Here is a 25,605-nt window from a genome sequence, read left to right as displayed (position 1 = left end):
TGCGTATGTTTGTGTCTTATACACATACACACACACACATATATGTACATATATATATACACACACATACATACATATATTAGCATGGAAAACAGATGTTAAACGATGATGATGATATATATATGTGTGTGTATATATATATGTATATATATATATATATATATTTATATATCATCTTTTTTGCTTTCCATGCTTGCCTAAAAATATATACATTAATTTAATGAATGATAAGAGAACAGAAGTCACATAATCCCTATACAGCTAATGAAGATGATTACGTGACTCCTTTTGTCATTCATTAATTAATAATATATTCTGTGCTCAGCTAATGCTTTACCTTAAAATATATGTATACCGAGTTGTAATTTTTGCTTATTAATATTGTTAGGCCTAAGTGAAATCATAATATATATACTCTAATCTTATTTAGCATGTGGTAACAGCTGAGGTAAGTCTATACTCTTGTAGAGTGGTTATGTGTGTATTAAACATATTGGGTTCTCCGGAAAGTTCATGCCGATTTTTAAAGGAAAGAAAAAGGTCAATAAATACTTGCCATTACATGTTTAATCAACCAAATATGAACCATTTTGTTGCACAATGTGTCTCCATCTTTCCTTTAACTTGAAAATGCCCTCTTCCCAGAATTGAGGTGGTTTCATGGCAAAGAATTCATCAAGGTATCTTTTTACATCATCCAAGAAATTGAAATTTTTACCATTAAGACTATTCTGCAGAGACCTGAATAAGTGGAAATCCGAAGGAGCAATATCTGGTGAATAAGGAAGATAGGATAACACATCCCAGCTGAGCTGCAGCAATTTTTGTCTGGTTCCCAAAGCATCAAGTGCCGAAAATGAACTTTCTTATCTTCCATTTTAAAGGGTTACAGAATTAACACAGGTTATAGGAACATAAACCTTCTTCCACTAAAAGATAGCTTAAACTGTGTTCTAAATGGAGGTGAAGCCAAATCCTATTTTATGGACTCAACCATGTTCTAAAATAAGTTGAAAGGTAAGCTACTATAAATTGGCATGAACTTTCCGGACAACCCAATATTAACTACTACGAATTATTCGAATGGAACACATTGGATTATCTAGATAGTATAATAGACATCATTTGAATGATCTCTAATAATAATATTGGAAACACACATACATACATACATGCATAATAGATTCTCCCATCAAAGATGATGTATGAACGTTGAGCTTTTGCCAAACGACCTGCACAAATGACTTGTTTATAGTAATCAAATGTTTATGCCTCACATTATGTATTATTTAGTTATCTCAGGTACACAAACAGCAGAATATCATTGGAAAGAAACATATATATCATTGGAAAGAAACATGCAAATCCAGTGATGTCAGTAATTGTAATATAATGCAGCATGCTCCAATAAAATAACTATTTTACAACTTACTGACATTACTTTAAGTCATAAAAAATTATTTATAGGCTTTTGGCTGTTTTATTCCTTCATAGACTTATCCTATTGAGATTTTTAGCTCATCACTGCCAGTTATACTCTTCAAATATAGTGTTTCTGCCACTTACAGCAATGAATTATACTTCTCTCTGTGCAAGCTAATGAGGGAGCCTCTATGCCAAGGAGCAGGAACCCTGGAGATTTATTTAGTCCTGTACTCAAATTTGGATCTATTTGCAACAAAAATCTCAAAAAACTCATTGTCGTCGTCGTCATCATCATTTAACATCAGTTTTCCATAGTCATACTGGCATGGTTTGGACAGTTTAACATTATGCAGTGAATCATTGGACAGCATCATGCTCCACGTCAGCTTTGGCATAGTTTCTAAGACTGGATGCCTTTCCTAATGCCAACCACTTTATAGTGTGTACTGGGTGCCTTTTCCATACCACCGGCACTAGTGAGGTTGTCAAGTAGTTTGCAAGATAGAAAAGAAGAGTAAGAAGAAGGAAAAAAGGAAAGAGGGGAAAAGAGGGGAAAAGCCCTTTTAACTAAAGTGGGGAAGCATTTTAGAGGGTGGAAAGGTAGCTTTATTCTAGGGACAAGCAGAGGTGTCATGCTACTGAGAAAATTCATGGCTACCCCACATTTATATAAGGGTGGGAGTATCTGGGAGGATGGGATGCCAAAACAAAACCCTCAAGGAACGATATGAGCAATGGTTGAGGACAAGGAGAGGTATAAAAGCTCATATAAACATAATAAACAGTTTACACTTCAATAACAAAAGCAGTATTTTAATACAAATTACATAACTATGAATTTATAAAATTAAAGACTCAACATGTGCTCTGTAACAGGGTCTTCTGTGTTTGCAATTTACTCCCAGTACTTAAAAGATGTTCCACCCTTGTTCCTTGGAGTGGCTCAGTCTCCAAGAAATATCTGCCAAATCTCCTACTATCTCTAAAAAAGAACAAAGTCTACTTTGAATTGAAAAAGCAAAAATAGATGGATAGTCATGGTTGGAACATCCTTGATTATAAGATCTGTTGGTCAGAGTTGACTTGAGACTAAATAAAAGCAGCAATGTCTCCCATAGTATGTATTTTAAACCTAAGGAAATTTCATTTATGATAAAGCTTTAGTCATCTTATGTAATGGTAACACTTGGTAACACCTACAGTTATGAGAAGACCCAAACAAATAGTCAAGTTACCAAAACACTATAAACCAAATGACTTAATATATATGTCAGATATGTTTAAGTATTAATCAATGAGCTAAAGTTAGTATCTTAGTTAAGGGACTGTTAAAACAAAATGTCTGTTTCCTCATATTTCTGTTCTGGGTTCAAATCTCACTATAGATTCAATTTAGAGAGCACAATAAGTACTGAAAAAAAGAATACCAATTGTACCTTTTGTACATTTAAATTTAAAGATTTAATTAATTGAAATTAATATGGATTTGCCACAGAATTTGTGGTGAGATTTAACCAACCCACAAGTTACCAACTTGCCTGAGACAGCCCCTGGATCTTTGGTACAGACTTCTTGTTTAAAGTGATCTACATTAAAAGATTTTGTTGTTCGTTCCTTCTTGAACCACGCCTGGCTCAGAAGGGCCGGTTTCCCGGTTTCCTTGGCATATAGGTTTCCCACCAGGTGAGCTGCGAGATGCAGGAGGAAAGAGTGAGAGAAAGTTATGGCAAAAGAGTCAGCAGAAGTTTTCCATTACCTTCTAACGGAGCTGTGTGGAGCTTAGGTGTTTCGCTCATAAACACACACATCGCCCGGTCTGAGATTCGAACCCACGATCCCTCGACTGCGAGTCCGCTGCACTAACCACTAGGCCATGTGCCTCCACAAATTAAAAGATCCCATCTTCATCATTATCATCATCATTATGCTGGCATGGGCTGGACAGTTTGACTGAAAACTGGTAAGCCAGGGAGCTGCACCGGGTTCTGATCCGATTTGGCAAGGTTTCTATGGTTGAGTGTAGTGGGTGTTTTTTATGTGCCACCAGTACGGGTGCCATTGACCTGACACTGGCTACAATTATGGTCTCACTTAGCTTGACAGGTCTACACAAGCATGGTATATCTCCAAAGGTCTCGGTCACCTGTCACTGTCTCCATGAGGCCCAATGTTTGAATGGTGCTTTTTACGTGCCAGTCAAACTGCACTGGCATCAGCCATGACTATGATTTCATTTGGCTCAACAGGTCTTCCCAAGAACAGCATATCACCCAACGTTTGAATGGTGCTTTTGATGGGCCAATTATGTGACACTGGCATCGGCTACAATTACAGTCTCACTTGGCTTGACGAGTCTCCTCAAGCACAGCATATCACCAAATGTCTCAGTCACTTGTCATTGCCCCTGTGAGGCCCAACATTTGAAGATCAAGCTTCACCACCATGTCTTCCTGGATTTACCTCTTCCACAGGTTCCCTCCACCGTTAGAGTGAAACACTTCTTCACACAGCTGTCTTCACCCATACACATCACATGACCATACCAGAACAGTCATCTCTCTTGCACACCACATCTGATGCTCAACTTTTCTCTCAAGACACTTGCACTTTGTCATGTATGCACACTGACATTACACATGCAGTGAAGCATACTAGCTTCATTTCTTACTATCCTACACATGTACTCAGCAGTCATAGCCCATGTTTCACTGCCATGTAGCATGGCTGTTCACACACAGGTATCATACAGTCTGCCTTTCGCTCTGAGTGAGAGGCCCTTTGTTACTAGTATATGTAGGAACTCTCTGGCCTTTACCCAGCCTATTCTTATTCTAGCAGCTACACTCTTGCTATTGACTTGGTCACATAGGTAACAGAAGCTATCGACTACTTCTAGTTTTTCCCCTGGCACATGATGGAATCTTTCAGTATTTTCAAACAAAATTTGAAACGAAGGCAGTGTATTTCAACAGAAATATAGTAACGAAAGAGTTAAGCCTATTAGCCAGTGAGCAAATAGTAGTTTTTGAAGTTTGTTATGAATTATTTTGGTGAGCTCCACAGTAGCAATTTTAAATGTAGAGGATTAACAGCTGTGTCCAGATTGAGTCTACTTAGTATGCATTCACTGTAGTCACCATCAAAATCAACAGACATTCAAAAACAAGTTGAAAATTGAATACAGCATGTGCACAATGCAACACTATACTACATACAATTAACCACTGCATTTTAAAATGTGAACTATGATTTTCAAGCCAGAGACAAAACATATCTGAAGATGTGGGTCAGTAGATTTTATTTATTTGTTTAGCTGATTATTTATGTATCATAGGTTTGCTCAGTCAACAATGTCAACAACTGGTACAGGATGTCAGACAACAAATGTTATAAGATTCACATTATAAAGCAGCAAGCTGTCAGAAATGTTAGCATACCAGGTGAAATGCTTAGCGGTATTTCGTCTGCCGCTACATTCTGAGTTCAAATTCCGCCAAGGTCAACTTTGCCTTTCATCCTTTTGGGGTCAATAAATTAAGTACCAGTACAACATTCAATAAAAAGATCATCCAGCAAATTGGTAAAGACACACTAAGAAATACACTACAACCCCTAATCTATAGATATCATGTTTCTTCCATCTCTGCCTTTTCTACTACTACAACAGCACCTTCTACTCTTTTTTTACTACCTGACTAATGTACCACTTCTACCCTCTACCCATGGATTCTTGGTACACCAATCTCTTTTGATATTTCCATTGTCTTACCTCCCAAATCTATACATCAAGTTCATCCTATGGTTGCAGAACTGTTTCCGGAGGGAAACACAATCTTTCAGGATGACAATGCACCAATTCACACAGCTAAAGTTGTTACTGAATGGCATGAGGAACATTCTAGTGAAGTTGAACATCTTATCTGGCCCCCACAGTCCCCAGATCTCAATATTATTGAACATTTATGTTCAATAATATTGAGATCTCAATAATATTGAACAAATAAGGAGTTGATATCCTCCACCATCATCACTATAAAAACAGGAGACTGTTTTAGCTGAAGAATGGGCAAAAATTCCTTTGGAAACAATTCAAACTTTGTATGAGTCCATATCTTGCAGAATTCAAGCTGTAATTACTGCCAAAGGCAGTCCAACCCCATATTAAAATAAATTTGCTTGAAATTTTAAGGTGTTTCCATTATTTTGTCCAACCCCTGTACATTGTTTCCAGTATAAATTAATATTACTAAGAAATATTACCAGTCTTTGGCACATTGGAAAAAAAAAAAACTGCCGGTATGCCACATCAGATAGTTTGAGAAGCACTGATTTAGAGCCCATGTCTCACTACCATGGAGTATAGCAGTTCGCTCACAAGCATCATACAGTCTACCTTTCACTCTGAGAGAGAATCCTTTTGTTGACAATAATACTTTCAGAGCAGCATGCAAGAGAGAAGACTACATTGGTTTGAATATGTGATGCATATGAATGAGGACAGCTGCATAAAGAAGTGCCGATACTGAAAGGGGGTGGCACCTGCAGAAGAGGGAGACCCCCCCAGAAGATGTGGGATGAAGTGGTAAGGACTGATCTCAAGATGTTGGGCCTTGTGGAGGAAATGACAATGGACCAAATTGTCTGGTGATATGAGGTTCTTGAAAAGATTCGCCCACATCAGCGAAACTGAGTTCTAGAAGTAGTGTGTCTCACCTTCACTTAACAAAAAAATTTCTCACACACCCTACCACAACAAACTAAACTACATCTCTTCTCTTCCTCGCATTTCCACTTCATGCACTATACTTACCTCCCACTCTCCAATCTTGTCCTCTCGGCCCTGTCTCACTGTATCATTGCTATCCACTTGCCCTCAACCTGTGTTTTCCACCTACATGCCCTGTCTCACTATATCATTGCTATCTGCTAGCTCCCAACCTTTGTGTTCCACCCACACATAACAAGAAAACTTTTCACACACCCTAGCCCAACAAACCAATCTACATCTCTTTTGTTCTTCACATTTCCTCCTTCATATGCTATGCCTACCTCTCACTCCCCAATCCTGATCTCACAGCCCTGTTTTTCTCTATCATTGCTATCTGGTAGCACCCACCACTATATATATACCCATGTTTTCACCACTCACTTCTCCCCTTCTAATCATGCTTCTTTCACAATATCCAGCCACTTATTTTATGACCATCAAACCTCAAAGGTATGCCCTTCGTTATCTCTCTCTTCCTTTACTCAACCATCCCATTTATATTCTGATCCCTAGCCCTTGTGAGTATGCCTGGCACTTTGCCACCATTTCTATCCAACTGTCCCCCACTCTCTCCCTTTCTCCTGCACTTCCCTCAGGTTGGGCAGCATATGTTTCTGTCTTCATTTTCTCTCTCTCTCTGGCTGGGTAACCTTATACCTCCTCTACAGCAAGACACCTGTTTCTGTCTCTCTGTCTCACTATAACCTTTCATCATCAGACACAAGATCACCTTCTCCAATGCCTTAACCTCACTTAGAAGATTTTTGTCTTGAAAGTTACTTGGTAACCCTGTCAGTGCAGGTGCCACTTAAAAAGCATGCAGTCCATGCTGTAAAGTAGTTGGCATTTGGAAGGGTATCTTGTTGTAAAAACCTTGCCAAAATTGACCTTGCCTGTGCTTGTGCCACATAAAAAGCACTAAATTCACTCTGCTGAGTGGTTGGTGTTAGAAAGGGTATCCAGGTGTAAAAAAACTGCCAAAACAGTCACAGAAGTCTGATGCAGGCTTCTCCTGTCAAACCATCCCACCCATGCCAGCATTGATGGCGGACGTTACATGATGATTATTATTATTATTATATTATTATTATTATTATTATTATTATCATCATCATCATTATTATCATCATCATCATCATTAGATTAAGGCATCAAGCTGGCAGAATCATTAGCACACCAGGCAAAATGCATAATGGCATGTTCTGAGTTCAAATTCTGCGAAGGTTGACTTTGCCTTTCATCTCTTTGGGCATTGATAAAATAAGTACCAGTTATGCACTGAGGTCAATACAATCAACTAGACCCTGCCCCAGAGTTTCAGACATTGCACCTATAGTAGAAAGGATCATTATTAATATTAATTTGCCAACTGCAAGCTAGCAGAATAATAATAATATTATCATTAGATCAATAGACAGGGTGCTTAGATGTGTAGCAGAGGCATTTTGTCCTTCTTTACATTCTGAGTTCAAATTCTAAGTCAATTTCGCCTTTTGACCTTTCAGGGTCGATAAAATAAGTGCCAGTAATCGACTGGTCTCTGTCCACAAAATTTCAGGTCTTGTGCCTATAATAGAAAGGATTATTAGTATGGTTGTTTTCCTGTTTGTTTTTATATAATTGCTTGGTGCTCCAGTATGGCCACAGCCTTAGGGCTAAAACGTAAGAAAGAACAAAAGAATAATTGCTTATAGGCACAGGCGTGGTTGTGTGGTAAGAAGCTTGTTTTTCAACAGCATGGTTCCAGGTTCAGTCCCACTACGTGACACCTTGGGTAATTGTCTTCTACTATAGCCTCAAACCGACCAAAGCCTTGTGAGGGAATTTGGAAACTGAAAGAAGCCTGTCGTGTGTATGTGCGTGTGTGTGTGTGTGTGGGGATGTGTCCCCACCACCACCACCACTTGATAACCGATGGCGATTTGTTTACGTCCACGTAACTAGCGGTTCGACAAAACAGACCGATAGAAAAAGTACTAGTCTTCAAAAACAATAAGGCCTAGGGTCGATTTGTTCGACTAAAACCCTTGAAGGTGGTGCCCCAGAATGGTCGCAGTCCAATAACTGAAACAAGTAAAAAATATAGATTAAAAGATATAATTGTTTTCAAAATTTTTGCTTTCTTCAGCACTTTTAGCTTTCAGAATGAACGATATCAATTTAAAACATGAACTTATTATTCGTATGTTTTAAAAACATTCACTTCACGCCTGTCCACCATTCACTTCTTCTAACCCTCAACCCAACACATTCTCTACAACCATCACCTAATCTTCCCGACCGGCCCTACACCGTTTTATTATAAACCGCTCTTCAACCCTTGTTCTACATAATACTTTTCCTTTAATCATCCCTCACTATCTTACAGCTTTTACAGCCTCTCCCTCCCTGTTTTTCAGTCACCACTTTACCCTTCTTCTCTTCCTTGAACCCTCAGGATCCACCCTGACACTTTATTACCACTATTTTATCTCCCTTTCCAACTGCACCCTCGACGGAATTTGAACTCAAAACGTGGAGATTTTTTTTTTCATTATTCCTTCTTTGCCGCCAAGCATTTTGTCCGGCTCGCTAACGATGCTGTCAACTCGCTGCTTCGATATTCAGTTAATAATATTGATGACCCTCAAAACTCAGGGCCATAATATTTTTTTTCAATAAACATGATGTGTCCTTGGCAGAAACATTTTGTTTCTACTTAATTGCCCATTTCCTACATTAATACGGTAGAATGAACTCCCATAATTTTTGTTAGCTTTGCTTGCTTTATAAATCTGTAAAACGTGTTTCTAATAAAATAAATAAATGATGCATTTTTTATTTAATTATTATTTGTATTACGACAAATAAGATGGGGGGGGGGCTGATTATGGTAGAGCGTTGGATTAAATGTCTGGCAGTATTTAAGTCACGCTGCTTTATGTTTGGGTTCAAATGCTGCCGAGACCAACTCGGCTCCACCTAAGATCCCGGGTCGAAGTCCCATTGAACGTACACACCCAGTAAATGTGCAAACCTGTGCCTGTCGTATACGAAACATTATTATTTGAATATTACTTTCAGCTTCCACCTGGTCAATTATGATTGGTTAAATTTCCGGACGTGGCGACGTAAAGTCAAGTTTACGAAAACGAACGATCACTAAAACGAGAGCGTAGCATAACTATGGTATACAAATAATGCTCGCACTTCTTTGCAACAGCGACTGTTTTATTCCGGATATGATCAAAAATTCATACAAGATAAGTTAAATTCCTTTAACAGGCTTAAATTTGTGCCATAAATATTACGTTCGAAATATAAGGAATGTATGAAGTATTGTCATTGCGTTATTTTTGTGTATAAATTTAGTTCTTTTGAACATCCGTATTCACATGAATCGAACTGTTTGTTACGTTACGGTTACTAGTTAAGCAGTGTGAGAAATATGGCGGATACCGGTGTGGTGAAAACAGATATCCGCACTGCGATATGGAATCCTAGAGGCTGGAAAAGTCTTTTGACATTTTTTATCCTAGCATTAGCCTGGCTTGCCGGTTTCAGTTCCAGGCTTTTCTCAGTTATTCGATTCGAAAGTATTATACATGAATTCGATCCCTGGTAAGTACCGTCAATTCTTATTTTGATACGATTTAACTGAGGGCAACATGACCTTACTTTATTGGGCATTTACAAAATATTAAGCTGCGATGCGATTTTTACACTCAATCTTTATGCTATTACAATTGAATTCCTTTATAGAAGGATGCTCGAATATATGGCTTCTATAAACTTTTCGATTGCATCTTATTTTGTATGTGTAAAATGCACAAGAAAATGCATCGATGTTCCCCTCTCTGCTGCTTGGTTACTTGGATAAATGTATTAAAATAAACGGCTTCTCTTTTAAAAATCATCTTTGGATATATTTTGTCGTTACAATCATTATTTTGTTGTTGCTTCTGTCCGGTTATTTTATAAAATTGATGCAAGTTGGTATTCTGTATTAATTTTTTTCGACGTGGATAATGGTGATATAGAAATATAATGTTGGTGCCCACCTCATCAATAAGCGCTTAGTTGTGGGCTTACTGATTTCGTTTACTTATTATTGTCTTGTTTACAGTTCACCCGCCCCTTCTTATTATATACGTATTTCTATATTTTTGACGATATCACTGCTGTAACAATTAAATATATGAATCTTATTACTGAAGTAATTATGTGATAGTAGTGGTTGTATAGAGATGGCAAAAAATTTATTTGAAAGATCCTGCTCTGAAATAATACAGACACGAAATAAATGGGGTAAAAAATGTTCATGAACAGCATTGGTTTTAATCTTCCTTATCGCTGGAAATTATATTTATATTTATTGATGGAAATTATATTTATATATCGTCAATTCATGCTGAATGAAGAGACATAAAATGTTAATCTATACACGATTGCAATTTGGCATTGTGGATCTTTTTTGATAAATCTTTTTTTCATACATGTATATAAGTATCGTACCCATTTTTCCTATTTAATCCCTCCATATGCTGAACCTCACAAAATAAGTTATATTTAGGGTTTATAGATTTCATTATAACGAAAATTGAAAATCATTACTGTGGTAGAAAGACAAGAATCATATGAAGAGTTCAAATGGTATAGAACAGATTGTACTTGATATGTTTACACAAAAAGGGTTTTAACCTAAAAGCATAAACTAGTTTGTTTTTTTTTCTTAATGTATTTGATATATAAATCTGTTTTAATATAAATAGCGAAAGGTAGGTTTTATCAATAATATTCTACTTGAAAAAAAAATGAAAAAAAGCTCATTATGTAGAGTGGTTAAGATGATAGGATTATGATGGTTGAAACGGAGCTTTTGTTGAGACGCCTCTTTTTTGCTTTTTAATAAAGTCTTTTGTGTTACGATGACCAATTAGCGATACGTGGAATCGTTAGTATTCTTTATTCACAAGACCAACTTTGGTTGCTTTGTTAAAGCATGTTGGCGTCATAGGATTCAGTTGAAATGAGAGGAAATGTGAAAGCGTCCTAAGATTTATCTTTTGGTTGTGTTAGGTATTTTTTTTAAAGAAGTTACCAACTAACTCTACATAGAAATATATTTGTATTCACGTCGGTGTACACCTGGGGGTGAATTGAACCGGCTCCAACAAGTGAAGCCACAGCTTTGTAATCACCGGTGAATTTTCATTGGAAATATTGCTTTTCCTAGCGGGCTTCAGTCACAAGCATAAATCTACATGGAAGGTTGTTTTGTTTTGCTTTTTGTATTATAACCACCTACTTCTTGTCACGGGTCGCCTCTCTCTGATTAACAGGTAAATTACCAAAGTACACATTCTATAATGTGTCTCTATATACACTACCTAAAAGGATAAGATGTCATGGCTAAACCTCATAATTTTAAAATAAATGTACCGTGAAGATAATTTGATGTCGACATTTAATCTAGTTGGTGACGCAGGTAATTTTGTAGCTATTTTTACAGGTTTCTTTTACATTATAGAAAAATTGCTTTCTTAAAAAAAAAACAGAAAACGGGGAGATCGGTAATGTGAAAGGTATTTTCCCATTGAAAAAAAAAATATATATATATATATAGGTTTTACATTGAACTCCACATGGTACTGCATGAGAATGTGGAGAATCTGTAGTTTATTAATTGAAGCCCTCGAAGATGACAAATCCTTTAAATTAGAAATAATTTTTTTTTCTTAATGGCTTAGTTAATGAAAGAAGAGTAGCGTCTGTGGTGGGAGGGATGAAAAGTTATCGTCTGACTGGAGACTTGAACCAAAAACTGTGGACCTCACTAACGGTATACAAGGGCCTGGGTAGTAGTGTTAAATTAGACAGTGGATTAAGTTTTCGCCCAAGAAAGTAACGGTCCCATCGTCAGTCTGCTACATAGTTTCTGTGTGCCAAATTTCACTCATGAGGTTTTGATCAAGCCTGAGGGCATTGTAGAAGACATTTGCCCAAGGTGCCACACTGTAGGATCAAACCTCAAACCAGATAGTTCTGAAACAAAATCTTAAACCATATGGTCATACCTGCAAATATGTTGCATAATATTTAGGAATATGATTAATTAAATAGGTTAGACAAATATCACAAACCTGTTGCTGTAAAATCATGTTAAGAAGTAATTTCAAATGAATAGCTTGACACAAAATGTTGATACTCTCTTAAAAAGAATGGGTGTTAGCAAATTAGAACAGTGTGTTAGCTACTTTGACTTTTAAATAAAAATTAAGCAAAAAGAAATACTGAATATATGAACTGTGTTCCAACATTGAAGAAGAAGCCACAACTGTAAGAATATTTTAGATAACATTAAAAGGTTTTATTACAGTTTGGTTGGTATCATCTATTGTATTACAACTTAAAAATTACATTGATAATTACTGTACTTTTTTGTTATTTTGCAGCTTGTTGAAAGCTGTAGGTGTCTCCAACACATTTTTCTACATCCAAACCCAAATTAACAAAGTACAGGCAAGCCCAGTCTAACATTAAGCCAAAGGCCCAGTAATGTTTATAAGTATTCCAGATAGTTGCTTGTTTTCTGTATACTATTAATATGTAAAAGATATCCAATCAACATCTGTACACTATCTATCCGGTCTGTGCTATCATTGTTATGCTAATGTTATTGTGACATTGCAGGAATATTTAAAGTAAATGCCAATTCAATGTCAGGACCATTTTATAATACAATGCTTGGGTAATGATAAATTATGTATGATACTCAGATATAACAAGTGTCTAAAACTTTGAACTTGCTGTTGTGGACATATGTAATTATCATGAACATAAAATGAACTGATCTGAATCATACTTGAGTTTACTAAGAACATCAATATGATTTATGCTTTGACCAGGCATGTGAATGATTTTGAAATCATATTGTGATAACATGAAGTCTGTCCCATTTAACCTGAAATTATCAAGATCCTTTGACGTAATAGCAATCAATCTCCAATGAAAGGTTTCCCTACTAGAACAGGTCCCATTCTATCTGCACACCATACCACCATATATCATGTTCAATGTTACTCCAATTGTCTGACTACTAACCTATGCTACAGGTTTTCCATTTTAAGGCATTATTCCTCTAAAAGGAGAAGTATCAACAATAAAGTTATTTCTCCATGAGTTTGCTGCTTTTAATATTGTATTTAAACTGTTGCAGTATTCTCATAGTAAATACATTCCTTTTTGCTGAAAAAGAGGCTAAACTGCTAATTTTGTTTGAAACCAGTATTAATAGTTTATCAGCTCCTAATTAGTTCTCAATTTTTTCTTTCAATTTAGGAACACTAATCCATTGGATCTTGTTCATTAAACTGTATGAAGGGTGGTTTGATCCCCTCCTTTTGAAATATTCATATGAAATTTATCCTGGATTGCTGCAAAGATAAATGTCATCCTAAAAATTATATCATTAATTCCTTTGATTATAATTTTTTTTCTCTCACTAATGGGATTGATGCCATTAATATTTTGCTTAAACTATTGCAAGTCAGCACCTGCAGGAAAGGATGAGCACAGAGGGAATTTTAAAGGACTGATTTTGTGGGAGGAAGAACTGGGTGTATTGGTTTGTACATGGCTGTGAGAAAGCGTAGAAGGGAGACAAGTGAGTCGTTAGTGCCTAAGTGGTGGAGGTAGCAACCGTTATAACAGTGATAAAAAAAAAAAGGCCTTAAGAGAGGGAACTTGCCTCTTGGTCAGAGACTGGAGTGTGTAATTTTATCCCAATTTGTTGAGTAGCTTTTTGTGAATGCCACTTAACAGAAATATGAATGCCATCTGGATTTGTGATATTTGTGTGTGCATCTGCAGTGTCATCCTTGATTTGGGAACGTTTACTCCACCATGGATCTCATCTGAACTTTGTTAGTAATTGTTGGGGAAGAAATATTTTCTGGTTCTGAGGAGAAGGGCCAGTGTTTGAGATGCGGTCTTACTTGTACTTTCACTAGAAAAGATCTGAAGTGATAATTGAACTGTGAGAGTTCAAATTGTGTGCTGTTGTTGTTTAATGATTTGTAGTACAATTGTTTTGTTTTTGTTTTTTTTCTTATATGAGTAGTGCTTCTGGGTTTTTTTATTTTCTTTCTGCTGTTGAAAGACTCGAGATTGGCTTCATTAAAGGGTGCTCCATTCATGAAATCAGTGCAGGTTAGACGTGTGACATCTAAGTTGCATGTGGCTGATGTTTGATTAGGGGAAGAGTGGTGCATTGTCTTGTAGTTTAGAGATGTCTATGATGTGATTGCTTAGTTTTAGAACGAAATCATAGGGATGAGGTAAGAGGCCAGATCTGGCCAGTTTCAATATAAAACGGGTTAAATATTTTGGTTGGATCTGGCCAGTTTGAATGCTAAAGGGTTAAACTTGAATGCTGGGGCATGCTGCAACAGTGTCCAGTTTCATATGAACCAGCGATCCATTTAATCTACAATTAACATAATGTCGTTTGTTTCACAATTAATATTCACAAGTACTTTCTCAACATCAAACTCAGACACTTAGCATTAATATTATGGACTGACTTTATAGAAAACAGTAGTTTTCACCCACAAAATTTGCTGAAGTGGCCCAGTTTACCTCAGTAACCTTTTCACATTCAGATTACTCTGTCAGCTGTAATACTGACAGAGTAATCAGAATTATAGCTTCAAGATTTCGATGATGTTTGTTTATTTTTAGAATGACATTGCAGGTAGGTGTGAGATGCCTTTACCTGGTCAGTTTGAACACAAAACAGGTAGAATGTTTCAACCTGATGTGGCCACTTTGAATACTAAAAGGTTAAAGTATCCTTCCCATAGGAGGACAGGACCTAGAAGGATGTGATTGATCCATTGTTGCTGAGATTTTAAATCTATCTTCATTCACTTGTTTGTTTTATCCCTTATTTGTTTCAGTCATTGGACATTGGCTATGCTGGGGCACTGCCTTGAAGGATTTAATTGAACAAATCATCCCCTAGTATTTATTTTTTTAAGTCTGGTACTTATTCTATTGTTTTATGAAACCACTAAGTTATAGAGATGTAAGCAAACCAGCACTGGTTGTTAAGTGGTGGTGGGTGGAGACAAACACAGACACACATTCACACACTCAACAGGTTCCCACACAGTTTCCATTTCACAAATTCACTCACAAGGAATTGGTCAGCCCAAGGATATAGTAGAAGACACTTGTCCAAGGTGCTATGCAGTGGGACTAAATCCAAAATCATGTGGTTGCCAAGTGAGCTTCTTAACCACACAACCATGCTTGCCCCTAAATTTTCCTTAACAAGAGTCCTCACTAGTTGGACACACTACTTCAGTATTGGAGCTTGGCTGTGTTGCTGATCAAAGAGTAAATACTCTCTCTGACTGCATCAATGCAATAAGTCTAACTAGATCTGAGATGGACAATTTAGTTGAAGTTCTTACACAACCAGGCATCGTAATTTTTCTCTTAATAACCCAATTTGGTAAATCCTGCTTCTGTGTCTGTGTTGATAACAGTTTACATAAAAAAAAATTATGTACAATAAACCTTAGCTTAGGAAATTAATTAGTTGTTTTTATATTATTTTCTCTTGATCCAAAACTGTTAACTTGTCTATGTTAATAAATCTTTTTTTTTGATGTTTAGCTATATTTTCAATATAGCATTGATGCCTCATAACTCAAAATTTTGGTTTAACTAGTTCGAGCATAAGTTAAGCTGTATTAGCCATGTTTCTGCTTCCTCATCATTTTCAAGATTTCAGTCTTCATTAATCTTCATCCTAGTGAAGGCGCATGGCTCAGTGGTTAGAGCATTGAGCTCACAATCATGAGGTAGTGAGTTCAATTCCTGGACTAGGCTGTGTGTTGTGTTCTTGAGCAAGATACTTTACTTCACATTGCTCCAGTTCACTCAGCTGTAGAAATGTGCTGCAACATCATTGGTACCAACCTGTATCAGCCTTTGCCTTTCCCTTGGATAGCACCAGTGGCATGGAGAGAGGTGGCTGGTATGCATGGGCAACTGCTGGTCTTCCATAAACAACCTTACCCAGACTTGTGCCACAGAGGGTAACTTCTAAGTGTAATCTTATGGCCATTCATGACCGAAGGGGGTCTTTACCCATTAACCTTTAATCTTCATCCTACAATTGTTAGCTGATTATTTGAGTTGTAAATTTTTATCACCAATTGTCATTTTTGCCATAAGTCCATAACAGTGAGGAAGATCCAGTCTTCTAACATCTATAATTATATTTCACTAACATCATCAAAGTGGCACACTAAAAACTATTCCTTACATTGAACTGTTAATCACCTTAAATATTTAACTGACCATATACAAGCATGAAAAACACAACATTAGCATAACAAGGGCATTACAGACTAAGTATATAAGATACAATGTGATACAGGGTTCTTTCAAACTGCTTTACATTCCTAACATAAAATGATAATGAATTAATTTTTGCTTATGCTCAAACAAGTTGAAAATGTAAAAAAAATCAGTTTAACCCTTTCGTTACCAACCCGGCTGAAACCGGCTCTGGTTCTGAGTACAAACGTCTTGTTTTCATAAGTTTTAAATTAAAACCTTCCACCAAACCTTAGTCACAATTTATGTTCCTAACACTAGCTTAATGATAACTTAAGTTATTTTACTAAATTCTTTCTTATATTTAAAGTAATTGAAAGAAACACAGAGCATATCAAAATAAATACAGTAAGGAAAAGGTTAACATATATGCCTTTATGTCTGGTTAGAGAAACACATCATCATCATTTAACGTCCGCTTTCCATGTTAGCATGGGTTGGACGGACATTACTTCTAAAAAAGACTAGTCTAGACTAACACTTTCAGAATAACAATTTGCCAGTCATTCTTCTAAACTGATTGTTGAGCATCATTTTATCTTTAATATAAAAACAACTATTTGTTTTAAAACCTTATCTTACAAAAGTTTTTTTTTTTTCTTTTCACAATTCATGATACATACTCATTGGCAAACAAAAAAGAAACCACTAAAGAAAGCAAGGGTTTGTGTTAGTGGCCTAATCTTTGTTGGGATACTGAAGTGTTTGTCAGAGCTTGAGAAATATGTGCTAATATCCTATTTAAAGATACAAAGATACCTCTTGTACTGGATGAGTGCCTTGAATCATGGCCTTTGGAAAGATTACAATATGTTGGGAATGTGTTGATCATCGTTGACTGAGCTACTGCTTGGACGGAAGCTGTTTTTATATTCCAGTAGAAGCCCAGTAGATGGTATTCCAAAGGTATCAGGTTTTTAATTAGAATTCATTCAATTAAATAACTGGTTAAACTGACTAGATTACAACAAAGTTGAAGGTCCTGCTTGTTATTCAAAATCAAATGGTGCAGCAGAAAGAGCAGTATTAAATGGTTACATTCCATCAGTTGGAAAGTTTGATGAATATTTGCAGTGCTTGTGAATTGTTTCCAACTGAAAAATCACTTGGCAGACAGAGCTAGTAATTAAAGCCATTTTATGGGGTTGGACAAATAGTTCTTCAAGAATGATATGGAGGAATTTTCTGCAGATGCTTTGTTCTCTGATTTGTGCAAACAGGAAGGAATATAGCTTGGATTTAAATGGAAAGGCTGTTAGTGACAATTGATTAAATAACTTCTAAATACTTTTCCTCAAAGCACGTGTTAATCATTATAATGTTATCAGTGGCCCAATATCATCTACTTTTCCTTTTCCTGAAGAGCCACTGCATGATCCTGTGATCCCATATAGTTGTATGTCTAACCAGTCAGTGTCATAATTTTTTTTCAATTCCCATTGTTGCTAGTTTTCCATCTCCATCACCTCATGCTACCAACACTACTAAATCATACTAATCCACACAGCAATTTGATGAGTAGTACAATACCATTACATAGGAGCTGCAAAATCAGAAAAGGAATTCAGAAACTACAAAGATACAATGACTTACATGAGTTATCATTATTCATAGTTGGAATAATGTTATATTTGTAATATTCTATTAGCAATAAGTAAACACATTTGGTCAACATCTGCACACTATAACTATTTACCTGGTCTGTGAATCCATTTTGATAGATGCTTATTTTGTTCTTTATTATGAATATATAGATGCATTTCATCAATATCTCCTGGTCCTTCAGTTATTATTCGCTATAATGGTGTATCTGTTTGTATAAACACTCATACAGTATTATGTGTGTATATATCATCATCATTTAGCATCCATTTTCCATGCTGGCATGGGTTAAACAGTTTAACTGGAACTGGTAAGCCGGCTCCAGTTTGATTTTGGTTTGGTTTCTACAGCTGGATGCTCTTCCTATTACCAACCACTCCAAGGGTGTAGTGGGTGTCTTTTATGTGTCACTAGCACAAGTGCCTTTATTCTCTTACACATTCCTTTATTAAGTTTTTCTTATTAATTTTAAGATGAAAATTATTGTAGAGTCAAGATAATTTGGTTACATTGTGCCTAATCTGTGTACATCATCTTCATCTGCTTACCATGCTGGCATGGGGTGACCAATTCAACAGGTTAGAGGACTATATATTGCTCCAGTGTCTCAGTTTTTGTCCTGGTTTCTACAGCTGGATGCTCTTCCCAACAGCAACCACTTCACACAGAGTTTACCGGGTGAATTTTTATGTGGCACCAACCCTGTAGAAGTTGTCTTTCCTTTTGCAAGACTAAAGAGTCCTTGCAACCCTACATTATCTCTGCTCAGTTCACCAACCATTTTACAGTATGTGCTTGGATGTTCTCTTCATGTCCTCAGTACTAGTGAGGAAATGTCACTCACAAACCGAAAGAGAGTAGGAGAGAGTGATGAAGCTGGATTAGGTATGAAGGGAAGAGATTTATTGTTGGAGCAGGGGCTAGTATAGAGGGAGTAACGGGATGAGGAAGAAGTGGAGTCAGAGCAAATTCTCTAATATACCCTCTTTTCTTTCTAGATAGATTCACTTTCATCTTTGCATTAAAAGGCAACAATTGTGTGTGTGTGTACATACACACATACTATGCATACAAATATATAAGCATAGACTTTGTCCGAAAGTATGTTACTTGTCAGTGTTAGAAAACTTCCTTTATAGAAAAATTTAAAAATTTCTTTAGTCACCCATTATTTATGAGAAAAGAAGAGTATGATAGGTGATACTTTAGTTGACAAGTTGTTAAGTCCACAGAATGGAAAGTTTGTTTGAAATGATTTTGTAGGTTAATAGCATGCAACTACACTTGTACATATAAGTTTTGAAAAGGGAGAAGAGGAAAATATCAAGAGACTATTTGGGGTTGACAAGTGAAATGGAATTGTAAAAACAATGCTTCGAGGAAATATTTAACTACAAAATTTAAAAAATTTAAAATATAGATTAAGGAATTTAAATAGAATAAAAAATGTAAATGTTTGCTGAACTTCAAACATGAGGTGATTAAATTTTCAATATTCTTAGCTTGAAATGTTGTGTGGGTAAAGAAGAAAAAAAAGGTTTATAGATCTTCAGTGTCATATGGAACATGTTGTAACACATGTCTCTCCAGCAACAAATGTTTTGTTTTTGAATCTTGATCAATATAACAAGAAAAGAACATCAATCTCATAATTATTGACTTGTTTCAAGAATAAATATTGTTTGATTCTTTATGCAGAAATATCATATTTGTTGTTAGATACTTTTGTGTTACTTTATTTTATTTATATAGATAACATCTTCTGAGGATGTAAATAGAGCATAAAGCAGACTCAACATTTTAGATTTCAGTCTTCTGTTGTTAAGCTATGAGATTAAGGTGTTACTAACCATATGGTCAAGAGTTTCCCTTCTTATTAGAGCCATTGTGCTGAGTCATTGAACAAGGTGCACATATCTGTTTAATCTGTGTAAAACAGGTTCCGCTGCTACTTTATAGTTCAATAGATGGCCATTAAGAAGCACATCCTGATGTTGATATTATGAATGAAAAGCTGCTTGCAATTACTATCCGACCCATGCAACTGCAGAAAATAAAACTTTTATCAATCTTCCATTGTATACCAGTTATTTCTGCTTGCTTCTTGCTTATGATGAACATATTATTTTAGTAACCGTTTTATAAAGTTTGTATCTGTATGACAAAAAGAAATGTACAGTTGCATTTATATTTTACAATTTTATTTTTTCTTGATTATCCAGCCATAAAACCTAGTTTATATTTTTGCTAATGCTGAAGATAATACATCTTCAATTGAGCAATCAATATTGATCTGCTTTGTTAGATTTATTTACTTATAAGAAAAAGACACAAGTTAACATACAGGCTCAATCTATAGCAGTATATAGAAGAATAAGTAAGGGAAGCTTGTTTCTTTCTTAAGAGCATTATAGCATTTAACCCTTTTGTTACTGTATTTATTTTGAGATGCTCTATGTTTCTTTCAATTACTTTAAATATAACAAATACTTTAGTAAAATAACTTTGTTATCATTAAGCTAGTGTGCGGAACATAAATTGTGACTAATGTTTGGTGGAAGATTTTAATTCAAATCTTATGAAAACAAGACATTTGTACTACAGAGCCAGAGCCGGTGGTAATGACGAGTGAAATGGAATTGTAAAAACAGTGTTTCGAGGAAATATTTAACTACAAAATTTCAGCCAGTTTGGTAATGAAAGGGTTAAGGAATTTTCATAGCTATAAAATTAATGATTTATTGTTATAAAGAAAAGCTGTTTATATTCATTCAATTTTTATGTACAATTTTCCATGCAAGCATGAGTTAGACAAATATGCTGTTGAGTATTGCTTTTACAGTTGGGTGCCCTTCCAGTTGCCAAATCATGCTTTTTACAAGCAAGGAATCTTCTATTCCATAGGCTTTTCAAGGTGCAAAGCAAATGAACAATTTATTGACAGGGGAAGTGACAATATCATCCTATATATATCAATGATTTTCAGCTGAAATGCAAATGTAAACCAACACGCAGACACATGCACACATATATATAAAAAAACTATAATCAAGTTCTAACACTAGTGAATGTCAATAAACAGAAGAATTAATTTTTGAATAACCCTGAAAGATAATATTCACGTCATTAGAGTAAAGAGGAAATAATGAACAGCCTACAGTTTAGATGACTGAATGGATAAGGATTAAATGAATTAGTAATGTATGCAAATAATATCAAATGGGCTGTATAGCTTGGATAAATGAATAAAATCTTAGAACTTGTTTACTAGATCAGAGCCACACTCTTCTCATTTTATCAGCACAAATATATAAAAAATAGTCTGTCGATTCATATGTGCACACATGGGTGTGTGGTTAAGAAGCTTGCTTTGCAATCACTTGGTTTCCAGTTCAGTCCCTCTGCATGACACTGTGGACAAGTGTCTTCTACTATAGCCCTGGGACAACCAATGCTTTGTGAGTGAATTTGGTTAATAGACACTATGCGGAAGCTATATATATGTCTCATCTTTTAATGTCCACTTTCCATGCTGACATGGATTGGACCGTTTGACTGAGAACTGGCAAGCCAGGAGGCTGCACCAGGCGTCAATCTGATCTGGCACGGTTTCTACAGCTGGATGTCCTTCCTAATGCCAACCACTCCGAGAGTGTATTGGGTGGTTTTTAGGTACCACTAGCATGGGGGCCAGTCAGGCAGCACTGGCATTGACCATACTCAAATGGTGCTTTTTACATGCCACCAGCACTGGAGGCACTGGTATCAACCACACTCGAATAGTGCTTTTTGTGAGTCACCGGCACTGGTACCAGTCAGGCAACATTGGCATCAGCCACGACAATTTCACTTGACTCAACAGGTCTTCTCAAGCACAGCATATTGCCCGACAATTGAAGGGTGCTTTTAAACAGGCTGGTTAGGCAACACTGGCATTGGCCATGGCTACGATCTCACTTGACTTGCCGGGTCTTCTCAAGCACAGCATATCTCCAAAGGTCTCAATTGCTTGTCATTTCCTCTGTGAGGCCCAATGTTCAAAGGTTGTGCTTCACCACCTCATCCCATGTCTTCCTGGGTCTACCTATTCCACAGCTTTCCTCCACTGTTAGGGTGTAACACTTCACACAGCTGCCCTCATCTATATGCAACACATGACCATACCAGCAGTCTCTCTTGCACACCACATCTGATGCTTATGTCCAACCTTTCTTTCAAGGTACTTACACTGTCATGTATGCACACTGACATTACACATCCAGCAGAGCATACTAGCTTCATTTCTTTCAAGCCTACGCATGTCCTCAGTAGTCATGGCCCATGTTTCACTGCCGTGTAGCATGGCAGTTCGCACACATGCATCATACAGTCTACCTTGCATCCTGAGTGAGAGGCCTTTTGTTATCAGCAGAAGTATTCTAGTAGCTATGCTCTCAGAACATCCACCACCCCCACTACTGACTTGGTCACCTATGTAATGGAAGCTATCAACTACTTCTAGTGGCATGTGTTGGGATCTGTTTTCTGTACATCATTGGTGTTTATTACCCCTGTGCATCTGCCACACACAAAAAACTAACTTCCCACTTAACCTTCCTTTGATATTGCTACACCTCTTATGTGTCCATGGCTTACACCAGGTACATTCTTATGGAGTTTCTACCTATGCCTTTTCTACAGATTGAGCAGGGCCATCTACCTGAAGGAATTTGTGATTTGTCTGCCTTCCTACTTACTAAGACTTTGGTTCTTGCTAGATTGACTCTAAGGTCCTTCAATTCTAGACCTTGCTTCCACACCTGGTCCGTTTTCCATGCTGGTATAGATTAGATGGTTAGACTGAAGCTGGAGAACTGCACCAAGTTCCAGTGATTTTTTTGGATTTTTTTTTTAAAAACTTTTTAAAGTACATCTTATATGCCATCAAATACAGTACTCTGGCTATGCAGGGAACATACACTGTAGTGATACTGCAATCTGGAGTTGGGCGTTGTGTATTTTCAGCTGTGTTTGATATTTTTATCATTAAACTAGGTATGCTTGATTTCAACTAATGTAATACTGATATTATTTACCATTTCACTTATGATATCTTTCTGGGGAGTATAATTATATGGTATAGGTTTAAACCTCCAAGGAATGAAAAATACTGTAAGAGAAACACTAAAATAATTGTTTTGTTTATTTTGTTGAGGTTTTCTAGAATAGAAAGATACAAAACTTACATAAAAATGTAATTAATATTCTGTTAAAAATATTAGAAGTTGATAATTGCATTAACTTGAAATGAATTCTAAGAATAAGCAACTTCTGAGAAGGTTGCTTGTTATAATATTTTGGAAGAAAAGCAGTTGTGTGTAGGATTAGCTAAATATATTCTCCAAATACAGTGCTACCCAATTATTGATACACAATTACCTTTGAGAACCAACTTTAACCCTTTAGCATTTAAACCGGCCATATCCGGCCAAAAGTATTCTGCTTGTTTTATGTTCAAACTGGCCATATCTGGTCTCTTACACCAACCCTACAATATCGTTTTAAAAATTAACAGCTACCTCATCAAAATCTCCTAGCTACAAGATAATGCATTATTAGTTCAAAACAACATGGATAAAAAAGCCTCAATTTTAGCAGAATGACGGGAACACTAAAGGGTTAAAATGTTGTGTGATTGCTGTTGATCAGTGTTTTCTCTGGCCCTGTGAAGTTGACAGAAGGAACAGGAATGCAATTTGAATTCTAATTCAAATAATGTTCATGTTTAACCCTTTCGTAACTATTTATTTTGAGATGCTCTGTTTCTCTCAATTATTTTAAATATAACAAAGGATTTAGTAAAATTACTTGGTTATCATTAAGCTAGTGTTAGGAACATCAATTGTGACTAAGGTTTGGTGGAAGATTTTAATTGAAAACTTATGAAAATAAGACATTTGTAGTCAGAGTCGGTGTCAGCCAGGTTGGTAACGAAGGGGTTAAACTTCAAATACCTAGAATTTTTCTGAAAGGAGACCATATCCTAACATCTAAACATTTGATACTGAACATGCAAATGATTGTTTTTATTCAAAGATAAATCAGCAAAACTTCAACCCCTAACTTTTCTGCTACCACAGAATTCCCAATAACCTGAAATCATGAATAACCACAAAACAAACCATTGTGTGTGTGTGTGTGTGTGTGTGTGTGTGTGTGTGGCTGACACAAACACTGATGAACTGAGCTGCTGTGCTTTCTTGGTGGCTCTTCAAATATGGAAGTGGTCTTCTGTACAATATTTCCCATGATCAAATCTTAACATTTTAGAATGGATATTAAAAAATTCCAGGTGGAACGTTATCTAATTAAAATTACTGAATTTTATACCACAAACTGCTTCTTGCAATGCTGATAAAGCAAAAACTGGGAAATTTGACTTAGAAAAAATAAAGCCTGATTGCTAACTGAAATCTATTGATGACACTAACTAAAAATGCACATGTTAAAAAAAATTTTAATCCTCTCCTAATTCTGTTTATAGATTATATAAAGTAACTTCACAGATATTAACTACTTACTCTGTATTTCTTCTCCCTCAACCGTTCTTTCTATTTCTTTATTATTGCTAATGTATTAAAAAAAGACAAATCAAAACACAAAAGCAGAAAATTGTTGTTTACTGAAGTTTGTAACTGAACATCTGCAGTTCTGGAAACATTTGATAGTGCATATAGTATTGTTTTCTATTGTGTACAGTTTGATGGTGTTTTCAGGTGGTGTTTTAGGAGGGTTTTTCTTTTTTTTTTTTTTCAAAGAAAGATTGGTGTTTGTATGTATGTTTATGTAATGTTCATGTGTTTGTGTATCTGCTTTATATAACTGTAAAGAGAGGCTCGTATATCAATAGTTAAATCAATCAATCTCTCTCTCTCTCTCTCTCACACACACACATACACACACAACTGTATATCTATCATAGTTTTTAATATTATTTCCATGCTTGCATGAGGCAGATTTTCTGCATTCAAATGCCCTTCTTGTCATTAAGCATCACCTGTTTCCAAACAGGGTAATATTTCCTCATGGTTGGATACATTTTCACAGCATCATTTGTAAAGACAAGGAAACACAAAATACACATACACATTGACTACATGCCAAGCTTCTTTGAGTTTCCATCTACCAGATCAAATCCACTCATAAAGCTTTGTTCAGCTCAGGTCTATTATAGAAGAAGCTTGCCCAAGGTACTATGCAATTTGACTGAACCAGAAACTACATGGTTGAGAAGCAAACTTCTTAACCATAAAATCTGGGCTTATACATATATATATATATTAACTGTACCCATGAAATGTATGAGCTTTTCATAGGGCCTGGGTTTGGTTCAGTTGGATCACAACTTGCCCGGAGGTGACCCATACACTGTGATATCA

General features: G+C 36.1%; 1 protein-coding gene across 1 annotated transcript in view; it reads left to right on the top strand.

Annotated features, from left to right (window-relative positions):
* Positions 1 to 9,525: 9,525 nt before the first annotated feature.
* The window catches only part of LOC115210384 (dolichyl-diphosphooligosaccharide--protein glycosyltransferase subunit STT3B), a 71,636-nt gene continuing 55,556 nt past the window's right edge, over positions 9,526 to 25,605 (top strand). The window contains exon 1 of the mRNA XM_029778956.2: positions 9,526 to 9,793. Coding sequence (XP_029634816.1) covers positions 9,621 to 9,793 — 173 coding nt within the window. The 5' untranslated portion in view covers positions 9,526 to 9,620. The remainder of the gene's footprint in view (positions 9,794 to 25,605) is intronic.

This window comes from Octopus sinensis, linkage group LG4, assembly GCF_006345805.1.
Source record: "Octopus sinensis linkage group LG4, ASM634580v1, whole genome shotgun sequence".
NCBI lineage: Eukaryota > Metazoa > Mollusca > Cephalopoda > Octopoda > Octopodidae > Octopus > Octopus sinensis.
The sequence above is the reverse complement of the archived record's forward strand: the minus strand, read 5'-3'. Positions and strand labels throughout refer to the sequence as shown.